The sequence below is a fragment of the Giraffa tippelskirchi genome, chromosome 5, assembly GCF_054371585.1.
Source record: "Giraffa tippelskirchi isolate mGirTip1 chromosome 5, T2T-mGirTip1v1.2.pri, whole genome shotgun sequence".
Classification (NCBI taxonomy): domain Eukaryota; kingdom Metazoa; phylum Chordata; class Mammalia; order Artiodactyla; family Giraffidae; genus Giraffa; species Giraffa tippelskirchi.
The window spans coordinates 47,236,948-47,255,074 of NC_137279.1; the positions used below are offsets into that span (position 1 = coordinate 47,236,948).

At 47.0% G+C, this 18,127-nt stretch overlaps 1 protein-coding gene across 1 annotated transcript in view; it reads left to right on the forward strand.

The window, feature by feature from the left end:
• Positions 1-10,337, forward strand: part of KIF26B (kinesin family member 26B) — a 516,204-nt gene extending 505,867 nt beyond the window's left edge. Inside the window, exons 13-15 of the mRNA XM_081486872.1 lie at positions 2,855-3,057; positions 3,812-3,962; positions 7,564-10,337. Coding sequence (XP_081342998.1) covers positions 2,855-3,057; positions 3,812-3,962; positions 7,564-7,712 — 503 coding nt within the window. The 3' untranslated portion in view covers positions 7,713-10,337. The remainder of the gene's footprint in view (positions 1-2,854; positions 3,058-3,811; positions 3,963-7,563) is intronic.
• The last annotated feature ends 7,790 nt before the right edge of the window (positions 10,338-18,127 follow it).

Consider the following 18,127-nt stretch of genomic DNA (forward strand, 5'->3'; position numbering starts at 1 on the left):
GATGGGCTACAGTTCATGGGGTCGCAAAGAGTTGGACACTACTGAGTGACTGGGCACAGACACACATTCTATCTCAAAGCAGAATCAGCTGAGACTCTATGTGCAGCTAGCCAAGGCTTCCCGCAGACTCCATTGTCTTCCCTCAGATGCAGGAGGGACCACATATCCATTCTGAGTTAAATTAGATCAGGCTCCCTTCAGCTTCAAGATAAACCTGTTGGGATGGTGTCATGTTTCCCAACCATCCTCCTTCCTTGCCTTGTGGGCAAGCTTCTTAATGTCTGGTCCTGGCAAAAGAAGGTGCCAGGTGAGTGTGTGCTTCAGGAGATGCAGCTGTTTGAGGCAGCACCAGGCTTCCTTACCAGGAGGCCAGGCCTGCAGCCTCCTACTGGGAGAGGGGCCAGAGCCAGGGGGACAAACATGGTAGTCACCCAAAGCAGGAGGCTAGATCCACTTCAGATGTGGGTGAAAAGATTAGACCCCATCCTCGGAAGCCAGGCCATGGTTTCACTCACTCATGTCACCAGGCACCAAAAAAAGTGGTGCTTGGTACACTGGGGCCCCCCGTCCTGACAGTCCTTTAGTGATTGCTTTTTATAATCCTCTGGAGACCTGCCTCTTAGGGCTCAAATCTGCATGGTATGTGTTGGGCTTCACCCCACAGGCCTGCAAACCTTGTAGTTGGCCCAGACCAAAGAAAGAGCTGGGAGACAGCAACAGAGACATCAATAGTTTAGGGACAGGGGATCTTACTCAAAGGGTCCTGGAGTAACACCCCACCTTATGCAGGAGGCAGGACTCGGCAGCAATTTCCGCTACTCGGGGGAGAAGGAGGCTACCATTTATAGGTGCAATTGACGTCAGGTGGTCTCATTGGTTACCAGGGATTGATTAAGCCCTAGAATTAAGAGGATTGGATAGTGATGTGAATGAAGCCGGGACTGGTTAAGCAGGGAATGCCTAGAAAGCAAGAGAACAGCCATCTTAAATGGCATAACAGTACACTTCACCCCTATATATTCTGCTCGACCCTTACAATGTTGGTCCACCCCTCTTCCCAGATATCTCTGAGGTCCCAGATACAGAGGGGCACTGCAACCAAATGCCACAAACGCAATACAGACACCAGCAGCTAAAGAGTATCAAGAATCCAAGAGGTGGGCAAACTTTGGGGCCAGATGCTTATCGGGTCAATTTTTCAAGGAAGTCCCAAGGACGACAGAGGCATCTTGCTGTAGACCCAGCAATCAAACTCATTTCACAGGGAGGCCACCGTTGGTTTCCCAGTTCACAAACAGATTCCCTCCACTCAGACTAGGGGTAAAATATAAGATGTTTAATAAACACAATACACATAAGATCGTGACCATGAAGCAGAATATAGGCAGTGGCAGCATCCTGAGATATCACCATCCCTGCCTGTGGTCTTCATCCTGATCTGCAGAACCACCCCACCTGTCCATCCTCAGTTGCCACAGCCTACTATGTGCCATGTTCTGTAGTGTTTAATCATAACCCATCCTTTGGGAAGGTCATTTATTATCTGGTATTTTTTATTTTGGTGGAGAATGTGGGCAATGGATTTTTTTTAAACAAGGTAATACTGAGACTTTGGGCAAGTTATTGAAGACTTTTGTACCTTACTTTCTGCTTCTGTGAGAATTATATACTAGGCTTGTCTGTGACAGAAAACCCAATAATAATATAACATTAATTTCTCATGTAAAAGTCTGTATAGGGGGTTTTTAGGGCAATGAAAATACACTATGTGATACTATCATGGCAGATACATATCGTTACACATTTATCCAAACCATAGGCCATAAACACCAAGAGTGAACCCTGGTGTAAACTATGGACTCTGGGTGTCCATGTGCGTAACGACGTCAGTGCAGGTTCACCAGTGGTAACACACGTACCTCTGTGATGGGGATGTTGATGGTGGGGGAGGCTGTGGGTCTGCGGGGCCCGATGGTATATGGGAACTTGCTGTACCTTCCTCGTAATTTAGCAGTCAACCTAAACCCTTCTCTAGAAAAAGTAAATCTTTTTTAAAAAGAAAAAAACTGCATAGGTGATCATGTGAAGGTCTCCTGGGTACCAGGAATCCTGGCTCCTTGTCTTGTTTATCTGTTGTTTACGATCTTCATGTCATGGACCAGGCAGCAGGCCTGTATTCCATCGAGACAAAGGAGAGAGGACAAGGAGGGCAGACCACACCTTTTCAGGACACTTTCTATTATAGCTGTTGCACAGGACACTTCTGCTTCTATTGCACTGGTGGAACTTAAGTCACATGTACTACACAGGGTAAACCTGGTACCCTGTGCACCCGGCTCCCACTTGGGGTCTCTTGCTAAGGTTGAAGAGGAGGGTAGGTATTGGGGGACAGCTAGCAGTCTCCATCACAGTGCGTAAAGCATGTCCAGTAGAGCCTGGCATGAGCAGTGCTGATTCCAGTGTTGTTAGAAGCAAATAAACTCCTCCTACTACAGTATCAAATACTAGCATCTATTTTCCCCTAACACTAACCATCTCTAATTTCATGCTAACACGTGTCCATGCTGAGGGTATAGCCAGAGTGGCTCTCAGTTCTAGTGTCCTCTAGCCTGTGTGTTTTAAGGGGGAGACCACTGGTCGGGGTGGGGGTTGAACTTGTGGAGATGAAGGCAAGTGCCAATGAAAGGGAGTGGATGCTGAGGTGGTGGGAGGTTGGAGCATTTCAAACACAGCTCTGCCGCAGGTCGGGGTAGGGTGGCGAGGGTGGGGGCTGTCACGCCCCCACCCCTCGCATTAAAAAATATGTTCAAAGTAAATTCAAAACTATTATCTGTGGACTTAATTCCCTACCTAGGTTCCCAGAGACGGAGGCTCATCCCGGCGCTGTCCCTTGACACCCCCTCCCCCGTGAGAAAACCCGCCAATAGCGCAGGGGTTCGCTGGGTGGACGGCCCATTGCGCAGCACCCAGAGGGGCCTCGGGGAACCTTTTGAGATTAAAGTCTATGAAATTGACGACGTGGAGCGGCTGCAGCGGCGACGAGGGGGCAGCAGCAAGGTGAGCCTCCCCTCCCCACGCAGTGCCAGCGCCCCCAGCAGATCCCCTAGTCGGCCCCCCAGGGGCAGTGCTTGAGAGGGGGCGCAGGCCGCGGAGACCCCCAGCGGCTTCCGCGCAGGTGGAAGGCGAGGGCTCCAGTGGCAGCCAAGCCTGTGCACCCAGCTCCTCGAGAGAGCCACCTATTTCTCCACCTGGAGACGTGGAAGGTTCAAAGGCTGGGAGAGCTGGTGGTCTTCCGGGCTTTTCTGGCTCCAGCTTGGGACGCCAGCTATCTTCTAAATTTGGGATAAGCCTGTGATAGGCCTGACCTGTGCGTGCACGTCAGAGCTGAGTTCCCTGCGCCCTCCTTGCACAGACTATAAGCACAAGTATTCCTTTCCAGCGGAGAAGGCAGTGGCACCCCACTCCAGTACTCTTGCCTGGAAAATCCCATGGACGGAGGAGCCTGGTAGGCTGCAGTCCATGGGGTCACTAAGAGTCGGAAACGACTGAGCGACTTCACTTTCACTTTTCACTTTCATGCATTGGAGAAGGCAATGGCACCCCACTCCAATACTCTTGCCTGGAAAATCCCATGGACGGGGGAGCCTGGTGGGCTGCCGTCTATGGGGTCGCACAGAGTCGGACACGACTGAAGTGCCTTAGCAGCAGCAGCAGCATTCCTTTCCAGAAGAGGTTGCGTGGGCTGGAATGGAGCTGAAGTTCCCCATTTCCTTCCCTCTTCACCCCCGTCTCCTTCTCATCTGTGTCCTAGGAGGTCATGTGTTTTAATGCGAAACTGAAAATTCTGGAGCATCGCCAGCAGAGAATCGCGGAGGTCCGAGCCAAGTATGAATGGCTGATGAAGGAGCTGGAGACCACCAAACAGTATCTGATGCTGGACCCTAACAAGTGGCTCAGTGAATGTAAGGTCCATCACTGTGACTCCCGGGTTCACCCTCTAAACAGACCAGGCCGAGAGGGACACAGAAGCTGTCTGAACCCCTTCCCTGCCCATGGGCCGGAGACAGCTTCCCTGAGCTCCATCCCACTCTCCTGGGAGCATATGGGGAGGAGGGGGCAGCGGGGTGGTGACCATTGCTCTTGCCAGATTATTTCTTGTGTGTCTCAGTCCAGAGCACCTGAAAATGAGATATTTTTTTTCTCCCCTTGCATGTGGTGGACGATCACCCAGACATGAAGGCTATATTACAAATCTGCTCCCAGACCACAAAATCACATTGCATATCTAGCCTGAAATAGACAAGAATTTATAGAGCTCTTAATAGAGTAGAATGTGCAATCCTAGAAAAGCCTCACAAAGAACCCAGAAAGCAAAAAAAAAAAAAATTTTTTTGAGTGAAAAGAATAACATTTGCAGTGTTATTTCCACTTAATAGAAAGCCCAGGATGACAGCGACCATCTAGTAACAATTCAGAACAATTTTGCTCTCTTTGAAAGATGGATTCAATTGTCTCTTATTTATTTGTTCCTAACCATTCCATTTACCACAAAATAAAGCTCAGATCTGGTCCCAACTGTTTCAATGATATGGGGCCCAATGCTGAACAACTTAGCCTCTGGAATAAAATGCGTTACTTCCACTAGAATTCCTTTCCCTCCTTTCCTGTCCCGCACTCACCGGCTTTTCCCTGTGCCTCCCTCTCTTCACGACTGACACCTGAAGGTCACAGCACCTCTCCCCAGCATTCCCACGTCAGTGCAGGGAACATGACAGGCAGAGTCTGGAGCTGAGGTTTAAGAAACATACTGGGTGAAATGATCCTGAGCAAAGAGGAAAGGACAGAATTTGCCAGCCTCCTAGCTGTGCCCTGCCGCTTTCACAGCATGTCTTCAGGTGGCTTCCTTTCCATAACGATGCGGTAATAACATCCCCCTTAAGTACCTCATCGGTTCATGTGAGGATCAAACAAACCAATAGGAGAACAGGGTACTGGGGCCAGTTTTTGATGCATCTTATCATGTTGAGTTATACCATGTGTGGTGTCAGCCACAGTCATGCAGAGCCGCTCTGGGTGTGGCTGTGAGACCTCAGGTAAGATGCTTAACCTCTCTGAGCCTTGATTTCCTTAACCATCAGATGGGAAACATAATGGTTTGCCCATCTCATAGGGTTGCTGTGAGAGTGAATGAGCTACTGTCAGTTGAGTGCTAGTTACACTGCCTGACTGTGATGAAAGCTCAGTATCTAGTAGTAATTAGTGTTTATATTATCCGAGTTAATGAAAATAGCTGTTCTCAAAGGGCTGAGGAATTTGATTTCCTCAGTGCCTGCTTGCCTGATGCACCAAGGGGGGCCCCTTGTTAGAAATCCTGACAGAGACACAAACTCCTGCTCTCCAGGGTATTTCCCTCTAAGCTGTGATGAGCAGAGAAGACATGAATGAGGACGTTAGCTGAAGTCTGGCCATGGCATAAACATGGAGCCTAATGCTGGTCTCTCCCACCTGTACACACCCTTTTCCTTCTTCTATGAATCCTCTGGCACTTCAGAATCCCAGGGGCACCCATTCAGCAGCTCCTCTTCTTCCTTTTTGCTCCTTTCATTAACATTTTTGAGAGCTGTTTATGCCTGAGGCAGGCTTGACAATTGTCTTCATCTTACAAAGTCACACTTTTCCCAGGAAGTGAGCTGCTTAAACATAGGTACAAACGTAGATGCTTCCAGGAAACAATTGCTTCTTTCTTGCCTTTGTTCATGTCAGGAATCCATGATTTTTTTGATGCTGAGAAAGGTAAGGAACAGAAGGCCACATGAAAGGAGAAGCACAGAGATTGGCCCTTCAAGATGAATTAAAATCAAGAATGACAAAAAAAAAAAAAATCAATGAGGCTGTATGCTGACTATCCCCTGGATAGTAGGCAGGGTGTTGGCATAGAAATATATGTACTGGGATCTTTTGTTTTTTTTCAAATTTCCTAATTCTGATGCCACTTTCAAGGTGATCCAATAATATAGCCTGATGTGGCTATGGTATGGGGAGGGTTTTTTTGTTTCTTAAATATTACTGGTATTCCGTAGCCTTGGCCTTATTCCGAGCCCCTGTCCTTATTAACTGTGTAACTTTGAACAGGACGCATCCCTTCTCTGAGCTCTGTAAACTCCCCTATAAAAGAAGTCAGCCCTGATTTCCACCCCAGATGTTCCGATAGCTCGTTCCAGTTCTCAAACCACATTCACATTCATCTTTTGCTTCTACTCTCCATAGCAACTCTCGTTAGGAAAGTAGGCAGACTAGGGATGGCTCTCATGCTACTTCTAAGGACCCTGTGCCAGCAAAGGTTAGGTGTGGCCTTCTTGGGAGTCAAGTGCAGGTCTCCTGCCTTGGATTCCAGGGTCACTCCACTGCCCTGGCTGCTGTCCATGCCTGTCCTCCCCATGCTGGACACTCTGCAGCAGCCCACCTCCCACCCAGTCACAAGTGGACCAACTGGTGGCCAATGGCACAGGAGAGGTGGCCTCAGATAATTGCCCTTGAGGAACTGAAGGAAACAGACTTTTAACTCGGTGAAGGTCTGAACTTTAGGGACAGCATCTGGGTCCTAAATCTTGCTTGTCTTCTGAGCAAAGAATTGTAATTATTATTATTTTTTATCAAAGTATAGTTGATTTACAATGTACTAATTTCTGCAGTATACCAAGATAATTCAGTTGCATGTACATATAAATTTTATATACACATTTATATAACATGTATATATATATATATTTTTCTATATGGCTTATCACAAGATATTGAATAGAATTCCCTGTGCTATACAGTATTATCTTGCTGTTTATTCATCCTATATATAATACTTTGCATTTGCTAATCCCAAACACCCAGTTCCCTCCCTCACCACCCTGCCCGTTAGCAAATACAAGTCTGTTCTCTGAGTCTAAGAATCTAATTATTAACATGTGTGTGCATGCTAAGTTGCTTCAGTTGTTCAATTCTTTGTGACCCTATGGACAGTAGCCTTTTAGGCCCCTCTGTCCATTGGGATTCTTCAGGCAAGAATGCTAGAGTGGGTTGCCATGCCCACCTCCAGGGGATCTTCCCCACCGAGGGATCGAACCCTCATCTCTTACGTCTCCTGCGTTGCAGGTGGATTCTTTACCACTGAGAAACTGCAGTGTTCGATCCCTGGGTGGGGAAGATCCCCTGGAGGAGGAACCGGCAACCCACTCCAGTATTTTTGCCTGGAAAATGCCATGGACAGAGAAGCCTGGCGGGCTATAGTCCATAGGGTAGCAAAGAGTCGGATGCAACTGAAGCAACTTAGCACACATACAGAGCCTCAATTAAATGTCGGGGGTCTAGTGTTATCATTAGAATAGAGGGCCCCAGTCCAGTTGCAAGTAGCAAAGGGTTCTGTTCTTGACTTGAGAGCTGCAGAGTGTCGGCAGGAGGGCACGGCGGTGCTAAGACCTCCGGCCGCAGGCGCAGCAGCCTCGGGACGAGCCGTCGGGTCACCCTTCCCCACGGGCGGAGCGTCCCCATCGGGCTTCTCCTTCTTTGCAGTTGATTTGGAGCAGGTTCTGGAGCTGGATTCCCTGGAGTACCTGGAAGCGCTGGAGTGCGTGACGGAGCGCCTGGAGAGCCGCGTCAACTTCTGCAAGGCGCACCTCATGATGATCACCTGCTTCGACGTCACCTCCCGGCGCCGCTGACGGGAGCCGCCGCCCAGCCCGGCCCTCGCTCCCGAGCCGCAGGCAGCCGCGCTCAGAGACCACGGAAGGACGACGAAGGTTGGTGGCAAGTCTGGAGTGAGCGTGGAGCGGAAGGCGAGTTTTTCTTTTGTTTTCTGTAGGGAAGGTGCAGACACCAGACACGCAGGAGAGGAGCGAATGATGGGAAGCCCAAGGGACGTGGAAGCCCCCGTGAGAATGAAAAAGCACTTTGAGGAACTTTGAAGAATTTGTTTGTACATAAGAACTGCTGGCAAAAGAGACCTCCCTATTTTCCTGGTTTGTGAGAAAGGGCGAGAGTTGACGTGGGATTGTTGTGGAAAGCTAAAACAAAACAACAACAGGTTTCCCCGAATGACTGATTAAGTGCCTTGCAAATCTTTGTTATTATCCAAACGTTTATGTTCATACTTTCTTGTGTACAGATGGTGCTAGTCAAGATGAAAACAACAACACAACAACAAAAAAACACATTTTTGCAGCATATTTACAGCTCGTTTTCTCTTGGTGTTTTAGCCTATTTCTGACTTGCTATTTCTAAGTAAGTTGTGTTTGTAGAGCTCTTTCCTAATCAGTATTGCATATGAATAAATGTTAACTGTCTGCTATGGTTCTGCTGGGAAGGCCACTCAAACAGAAGCTAGAGACTTCTGGGCCCAAGCCAGTGTGTTTCTAGGGACGGTTGGAACCGCAGGTGATGCTCATTGCCACCTCCCACCAGTGGCAGGGTCAGAGGGCAGACTTGGAGGTCAATTATGGAGCCAGGTGCACGTGAGCTTGAGAGAAACGGGTGCATCTTCAGAGGGAAAGGAGCCTCTGACCCTGGCCCTCCTTACTTTTTGAGTGGGATGTTTGTGCCGAATAGTTTACCCTCCAAGTCCTGAGGCACGTCAGTTCAGTTCAGTTAAGTCACTCAGTCATATCTGACTCTTTACATGTCCTGAGGCACGTAAGACTGGTTCCTTTTACCCACGAAGCTGGGGTCCTCAACAACATTTTTCATATTCATTTTTATTCCAAAGACTCTGGATCGAAAGAATGCTTGAACCAGTTCAACAGAGCCATATTTTTTTGATCCCCCGTTTCGCAAATTTATTAGAGCAGAGGATTTTTCCCAGGCTGGAGACCTTCTTGGACTTGTAGATGCTCAGAGACCCAAGTAGTATTGGTCCGGAACAAGGAAGGATGGGGGGGTGGGGGTGGGCAGGGTTACACAACTTTTCTGTTGTCCAGAGTGCTGTTTAATGCAAGAAGTTCCAGTCCTTTTGAACGAAAGCCTCCATCCCAAGAAAGGACCAGGCCTGTCTGCTCAACCTTGACACCTGAAGGCAGAGAAAGGTTTCCGGTCATACATCACACACCTGTGGGGCCCAGGGTTTCAGCATGTGGGTGTACAAGGCTTGACTCCAGGAACTTCGGACTTCATTCTCAAATTGAGATGTTCATCCCTGCCACAATTCCCTTAGGGATTAGTATACCCATTTTAGTGATGGAAACCCAAAGCATAGAATGGTCCAGGGATTATCTAATAACAGCTGTGCAACAGCAGGGTGTTTACCTACCTTCTAGTCAAGGCCATACCCCAGGTCCCTCTAGCCAGGCCATTGATAGAGGTGCCCAGGATTTTCCAGAGTACTGTTCTTTTTTACCTCAAATGCAGCATAACTTCATGAATTTATTTCCAGGAGAGGCAGTACTGGCTAACCAACTCCTCAGCCCCAACTGCTCCCCAAGGAAAAAGAACAATTGCATTTCTTTGTCAGTGCTCCTTTGTACACATGCAGCAGCTAAACAACTGGCAAAGCTCAGTTGAACTCAGTAAGTGGGAACCGAAGTCTTGTGATCTTCATAGTGCAGCCCTTTACTGGTCAGAACAGGGCACAGACAACCACCTAGACTAGGAGCCAGCTTCTGTCTGGCTTTATGTTCGATTCAAACTCGCTCCTATGGCATCGTGCACACAGAAGCTGTGCTCTATCTGATAGCTAACATGGGCTAAAATATGGTGAAATGTTACTCCAGAACGGATGATTTCCCCCTCCAGTTTAACAAGTCACCTTGGGAGAGGCAGGCCTCCCCCGCCCTAACCCCCTTTCTTCAGGGCAGCCCCATGGTTCTGGGGCTGGGTGTGCTCTGGTCTCTGCACTTGCGTAAATGGACTTGTTCAACAGCAGCCTGATGGAAGTGTCTGGACCCCAAGAGATGTCAATCTGTTAAATTTGTTTGGGTTTTCCTTTGGTTCCTGGCTTGAAATATACCATTTCATGGAAAGCCTTTAATTGAAGGACTGCCAAAGATATCTTTGTCTTTGTTGGAAACATACACACTTGATTAGTAATCAGTGTCCTTAGCTTTTGCCCTGGCCTTATCTTCCTCACAGGATACTTCAATGAGCTGAGTTTCTTAACAGGCCAGCAAGGGGGCTCTCGTGCCTTTCCTGGAATGAGACTAAGTAGAAACATCTACAGGAATTTCAAATCTTGATCAGTGAAATCTTTCCTGGGGTAATGGTCTTCAGCTTGCATCCTGCCTAAACCTGCTTTATATGTTTGTAACAACTTTGTGAGATAGCAAAGGGTTGAATAAAACCAAGCGCTCTCTTGTCAAGTCAGATTGGCCTCCTTAAATGCTACACCATTGAACTTCTCGCGGATGCTGTTGGCCATGATGTAAGAGAACAACTTGGCATGGAGGTTGTTCATTCTGACGTTTTCCTTTTTTTTTTTTTTCTGACCTAAGTCAGCTACAAACAACATACCGAGTATTGATAAACTCTTTGAAAAAATCATGAATTTTATGCTATCATGTGCTTGTTCCTGGTTCTATCAGTTGATTGTATAGCTGATCAGCTGTCGTGCAGCAGTGCTAGTAACTGAAGAACAACTTCAGTCAATGACCAAATGTGAAGTCCAGGTCCCCTTGTGGTTTTGGTTACAGATAACGTAGGAAGGCAAAGAGAATGTCAAAGAACCCATTATTCCATTTTATTATCCACAAATGAAAGGCCCAGAAAAATATTTACTTGAAATTGACATTTAGAAGCCTTGATTCTTTGTCTGAAATCGTCTTCCCTCTCCAAAGTTCAGTTCAGTGTGAGGTGGAAGCATTAGCAGTAGCACAAAACTCAGAGCCCAAAAGGGGAATCGTGATGTTGTTCCCTAGGAGTAAATCCATAGTGCATCTCACGATGGTGTTTCATGTTGCCACAGAGTGATGAGAGTTTGCTTTATCCTGGGCTTTCAAGCCCCACCTGAGAGCCAGAACCTTTGATCTTCTCATCCTTGAATTCCCCTCTACATCATGGGGAAGCTGTTGCTAACTTTCATCTCTTCCAGACTTGAAATTGAAACACCCTGTCTGTTGTTTTCTCTGCAGTTGCTATTCTGAAGGTGGGGAGCTTGAGATACAGAAGCAGAGGTCAGTCCTGTGTTGACTCAGGTGGGGTTCATACAAGAGATCCCAAACTGGGGAGAGAAGAAAGCTGCGATAAAACGCCATGCAGCCCAGAGTGGGGAATTCAGCAGGCAGGAATCTGGCCATTTGTCATAAATTAGTCTTAAACTTGAAGTCTGTGTTCCTGGAAGGTGGCAGTGACTTCATTGTAGCCACAGAAACCATCCAGGGCTGTGGTTCAAAGAGTCTGACACATACATATGTATCTTGTACTGGTTCTCGGATTTCTGTTCATTTTGATTAAGAGACCGTTTATGGGCTTCAGGTGCTGATCATGAATTTTGGTTACTCCGCCAGCCTTTATCACAGGTGTTACTAGTCAAAAGCAGCTGTCTGACCTGGGTTTCTTGGGATGGAGGTAGAGCTTGCAAGAGCCTGGGCTTTTGTTAAGCTCTCTCTACACAGTTGTCTGTCATTGGCCACTGCTGATGTGTCATCAAGGCTCCCACCACGAATAACGATGTGATGAATGTTTCTAAATTCCCTATTCCATAAAGGGTTTGGGCTGTAACAGACAGTACTAAAGATGAGTTAATTTCAAAATGGAAACCAGAAGAATTCATGAATTTACTCATTGTGCTTTTCCTGCTGGAATATTAGCCCCACTCTTAGAGCACATATTAAAAGGTTTCCTCACTTTTAAAGGCAATGTATTTTAAACCCTGAAACCATGCCTGTAAGAAACATGTTGAAAGCCCTGTTCTTGACGAGTTGATGCTGGATAAACCATCCATTGGCACTGGTCCTGGGGCCTGCCTGCTGCCCCCACCCAGACAGTACTGCCCATCTTCCCTCATAGAGGACACTCTTCAGCACTGCCACACTGAGGCATGACTGCCGAAGGGAGGCCACTGCAGCCCACTTTTCTCTGTGCCCAATGAAGCAAAACTGACACTCAGTTTCACTGACAACTGCCAGCAAATGGTCTGTTTTTTGGGCGGGATTGGGGGGGCCAGTGGGAGGACAAGGTGGTAGAATATAGTGTTCCTTTGGATTCTAACCTCTCTTTCTCTTCCTCCAGCAAAGATCTGTCAACATTTCTGGGTAAAAACTTGCAAATTGTGTCACTTAGCAATCTTCCTGAAAAAATACATACCTGTTCCAAACTGTTCGTCATTTCCAGATAAAAGCATCATTCCAATCCAGGAGAGGCTCATCTTCTCAAAAAAAAAAAAAACAAAAAACTTTTTTTGCAAAATTTTAGAAGCTACTTATCCCATCCCTAAACAAACACATTCGGCTTTTGGGTGGCCCCACTCAGAACCAGAGATGATGTCATAATATCAGACACACAGCGGTGCTTGAGGTGGTATCAAGGCTTCAGTGCATATAATTAATATTCTCTAAATGCATTTCCCAGCGTCTATATGTGTATTAGGGTGAGTCCTGAAGTGCGGGCCCGCACACATCTATTTTATATAGATAGAGAAATTACCTTCAAAAAGAAAGAGGCTCACTGTTTTCTTCCCCATCCTGCTCACCAACACCCCACATTGTCATATTCACTTTATGAAGAAGTTATAATTTATTTGTAAACTCAGGCTGTTGTTTTGTAGCATTGCTCGTGTTTTATATTATTTATACATCGTGGTTGGAAATGCTATCCAAGTGCTCTGCATCAAAGTGTAAGCTTGGTGGATCTGCCTTTGGCTGTTTGTTCTCCTCACTCTAGAAAGCTCCATTAACAGAGACACAGGTACCAGGAAGGAAAGAGAAATCAATCAGGAGAACAGGGACTAGGCTCCAATCCTCAAAGTACAGGACTTAGTTCAAAATGTAGTTTGTTTCTGAAGTAAGTAGCTGAAAGGGAAAAGATCCTTTCCTTTTGACCTTGATGATAATGGACTTGGAAAGCAGCCTCCACGGGCCGTAGTGAGAGAGGATCCAGCCTCTTCCTGCTGGTCCCACACTAAATTTCTGAAAAGTGCAGACAGTATTAGGTTCCCACATTTCCCTGAGAAACCCTAGCACCCCGGTGTTCCTGAAGGGGGTTTGGAAAAGGAACCTGAAATTCCTTACCTTGGAGATATATATATATATAGTACATGTTCTTTTCTGGAGAAACCAAAGCACTTTAGTGAGTCTTAAAACCCATAATACTTAAGGCATCTTGTCCCCTCCCTGGATCCCCTAGAGGCTGGGAGGGGCTGGGGGGTCAGTAGTCTCATTTGAGAGGCAGCTAAAGCTAGGAGAAAAAGCCTTGAGCTTGGGGTAAGGAAGCCAGTGTCCAGGTCTGGTTTCCTCACTCGCTATGCAACCTTGGGCAAGTCGCTTTCACTTTGCTGGGCCTGTGGCTCGCCGATGGAAGATCGGGGGTTATATTAGCTGCCCTTCTGGGATAGTGTAAAGAGAAAGGTATGGGAAGTGCTTTGAAGAGATGAAAGCTCTGTATTGGAGCTGGGGATAATCATTTTAGATGAAGAAACTGAAGTCAATAGCTAACGATTGGCCCAAGTTCACAGAATAGTTTTATAGCAGAACTGGGATCTGGGTCCGGCATCTTGGACTCTGCCCACAAGGTGCTGTTGTACCAGGTGTGTGATATGTGGACATCCACCACACCGAGGGACTGACGTGTGTGTGCACGGGGGCGTATACGGATGCATGTGTACAGAAGGTATGTGACATGATGGAAGAACATAGGACAGAAAACCTGAGTTCGAACTCCAGTTTTGACCATAGTCCTATGGCCTTGGATATATTACCCAATTTTTCTGGAACACAGTTTTCTAATCTGTAAAATGAAGACAGTGTGCTAAATGATCTTTGTGGTTCCTTCAGCTCTAGTCATGTATGTATGTGTATATAAATATGCTAATCTGTAGAAATGGGCCAATTTGAAAATTGGAGACAAGACCTGCCCAAGTGCATTTATTGTGTCAGAAACAGCGAGTTCGTAAACAAATTCATAAAATCTTTTTTTAAATTCAGTGGTGGTATTTAATGTCATTGTGTTAAATTCACTATTTGGATAAAAGATTGGTGCCATTTTAAAAATGAAATTCTTAGCTTACAAGTGTTTGCTGTTAAAAACTTTTAATAAAATTTCTTAAAGGTCAGAAATTCAAGTATTCTGTACTTGGGTAGGGTCCCAGCAGCCTATTCGCAAACAGGCTGGTTTTGTGTATGGGCCTTCACATAGCGATAAAAGAGTTAACTGTTGGCTTGATCTTGATAAAATGTGAGCAGGCTACCTGGAGAACAGTCTGGAAATGAAAGTTGTAGTTCTCAAAAACTGGTGACATGATGTCATTAAGCTGTGTGCCATTTCCAGTGTGAAGACATTGTTTGCTGGCTACGATCTCTGACTTTTTGTGGCATATGAGGTGTAAAATGTTGTCAAAAAAGAATCTGGTGTTTAAAAAGAATCAACCTATGGTGGCATTAAATGTTCACTTTTCTCCTACTCAGAGTCATGAATTCCTCTCTCCAGTTTATCCTTCTGAACAGAGGAGGGAACAATTCAAGGTCCGGGGCAAGGGCATTTCACTAGAGCAACACTTTGGCTGAGGACTTCCTCCCAGGTCCCAGGGCCTTCCTAGGATGAGACCTGTCTCCTCCCACTGTGGGGCTGGCCCCCAACAAGTTCAGAAGCTCAGGCAGGGGTGAGTGGATGTGGGGCTGAGTCCTGCATCCCTGAAAGTCCATAGGTTGGTGATCACACATGAAATGTGTCAAGAAGTTAGGTGTTGATATGGTGATGGCTTTGTTGGCCTAGGGACTCCCTCTCAGTCCAGTGCCTGTGGGGCTGGTACAGAATAGAGGCCTTGACTGTCATGAAGATTGCGTGGGCCTGGACACACAGCCCCTTGTCACAACTGTGCTGGTCTCACCTGTAACTGGGTATACTCAGGTAAGAAAGCAGGAACAGGTCAGAAACTGGAAGAAGGCCTCCTAGGTGTCCCCCATCCTCAAGAACAGTCTGGTGCTTTCCACTGAAGGTATTCCCCTGGGCAGCATGAGACACTTGTCAATGGTAGTACCTCATCCATCCAATGAATGAGTGCTCTGCAATCTGAGAGAGAGGGCAGCAACCACTCCTAGCAAATCACGCTCATTGTTCCTGGCATGGCGTGCTCTGAATCCATGTCTCCTACTCTACTGAGCCAGCCTGGACACACACAGCTCCCATCCACCCCCTACACTTGTCTCCACATCCTACACCGGACCCTCGTGGGCTCACTTTGGGCCACTGTAGCAGAAGTCATAAGTTCTTAAGGCTGGAGCCATAAGGGTTTTCTAGACCAAATGCCTTCAATAGAAGAGCTGGTGGAGGGGCTGCCTAGCCCTGGCCATCCCCTGGGAGTGGAGAGACCATAAAGACAGTACCTAGAACTGCTTCTAACCCCTTGCTCTTCCCTCAAGGGAGGGCTACCAAATATGTGATCTTACTTGTTGTTCAGTCACTAAGTCGTGCCCTACTCTTTTATGACCCCATGGACTGTAGCCCGCCAGCCTCCTCTGTCCATGGGATTTCCCAGGCAAGAATACTAGAACGGGTTGCCATTTCCTACTCCAGGGGATCTTCCCAAAACCCAGAGGTTGAACCTGCATCTCCTGCATTGGCAGGTGGATTCTTTACCACTGAGCCACCAGGGAAGCCCATGATCTTACTTGGATTTGTCTCCTAAACCATTAAGCTCTTCAAATTGTTATTAACATAACTGTTACACTTTTCATCCTTTCCATCCTGTCTTTTGGTCTCAGAGAGGACATAATGACTCTGTCCATCGTGGCACCATGGCACACTCCTCCAGACACGGGGACTGGGAGGACATAAAAACCAAAGCAAAGTGACACTGCCTTCCAGCAGCAGCAGACCAGGCCATTCCTATATCCGCATGGCGAAAATGCTGCCCTGTCTCACTTAGGGCCCACTGCAATGTCTGATCTTCCAGTGTCTGATCTTCCAGTTGAAGGTTTTGTTTCCAGAAAACCTTTATAAACATACAGAGCACTTGAATGTAAACACATTGGCCTGTCAGCGGCCAGTGCACCCAGCACCAATGGGTGTCTCTTGTTCTATATCCCCAGGGTCTAGAACAGAGTCTAGAATGTGGTACTCAAACAATACTAGTTAAATGCATGAGTGAATGAATGAAAGGATCACCTTTGGAAGAAGAAGAGGGAACAGAAAAATCCTGGGCAGAAGTGTGTGGAGATGTCAGACTTCTTTAACAAAAGAACCGAAGGTCTGCAAACGCCCCTTTGGGCGTGAAGTCTGTAATTACAATTGGCACTAGGCCCGCACCAGGCAAACTGGAGCCCTTGCTTCCACACACACAGCCTTGATTTCCCCACCACCGAGCAGCCTTGGCCTTCAGGCCTCCTAGAGATAGAGTAGCATTCAAGCACATGGATGCCTTCTCACCATTTACAAAGTAACCATGGAACAAATCTTCAGTGAGTGCTTGCTTTGTCTGAGACACTGCTGGGGCTGAAAACAAAGCAGACTCCAGCCTCCAAGAACTCAGTAAGTTGGCAACACCAGCTAGCAAACAGAAACCCCATTGTAAACAGGCAAACACAGTTCCCCTCAAGGTAGGGTGAAGGTCTCCTGCCAACCCCCACTACATGCCCCTTTTAGTCTATTTGGAGCATTGTGCCAGACCTCACTTCCAGAAGAATCTTCTTGGACCCAAGATTGGGAGGACAAGGAGGAGGCAAGGAGGGAGAGAAGAAAAGTATGAATCACCCTGCAAGTCACCTTTTTTTCTGCTATGGAAGTTCACTCCCCAGGGGGTCCAAGGCTGGCCCAGCCCTAAACCTGTCTGCTGAGGCTTGTCATCCCCAGGGCTGCTCAGCTGAGTCCTCCAGCCCTTGTTTGGAAGCCTTGTCCCTGCACATACCAAGAGTCTGAAAAGAATCCAGGAGGCTTAGGGGTTTAGGAGTGAGGGGTAGATTGTCCCCCAAAGCCAACATGGCCTCTCCATCTGGGGAAATGACCTGGAGGTCACCCGAGGAAGTTGCTCTGGGAGCTCCCAGCTTATGTGCTGGGTAAACAGTGTGTTGTCCACTTATTATTTGAGTTGCTTCCCTGGTGGCTCAGATGGTAAGAAGTCTGCCTGCAGTGCCAGAGACCCATGTTTGATACCTGGGTCGGGAAGATCCCCTGGAGAAGGAAATGGCAATCCACTCCAGTATTCTTACCTTGAAAACCCCATGGACGGAGGAGCCTGGTAGGCTGCAGCCCATGGGGTCGCTAAGAGTTGGATATGACTGAGCGACTTCACTTTCACTTTTCCCTTTCATGCACTGGAGAAGGAAATGGCAACCCACTCCAGTATTCTTGCCTGGAAAATTCCATGGGTGGAGGAGCCTGGCAGACTACAGTTAGTGGAGTCATAAAGAATCCGACATGACTGAGCGACTTCACTCTCTTTCTCCCGCTTATTTTTTTGTTTGTAATTGTTAAATTGCCCTTGATCTACCCATCCTTGGGCACTTTCCTTCCATAGCAGTCCCAGGTCCAGATGTGTATGTTACATTGTCTTGTGTGTGCTCAGAAGAAAAACTCGAAATAAAGGCTTTCCACCATACCACAGAGTTCCATCCATAAACCCCAAGTTCCCTGAAGAGCCAGCAAGAAAAAGGCTTAAAAAAAAAAAAAAAAACTAGGATTTTGAAAAGCTGGAAATAGAAAATAAAAATTATCTTTAATCTCACTTCAGAGAACCACTGTGATAATAGACACACAAAAACACCTGTACAAATACTGGATAATCATAGACTTAACCCTTTTTCAAAATTTGCTTTCCTCCCCAGTAATAATCTTACCCTGTAGCTCAAACAGTAAAGAATCTGCCTGTGATACAGGAGACCTGGGTTCAATCCCTGGGTCAGGAAGATCCCCTGGAGAAGGGAATGGCAATCCACTCCAGTATTCTTGTCTGGAGAATCCATGGACAGAGGAACCTAGTGGGCTACAGTCCATGAGGTCGCAA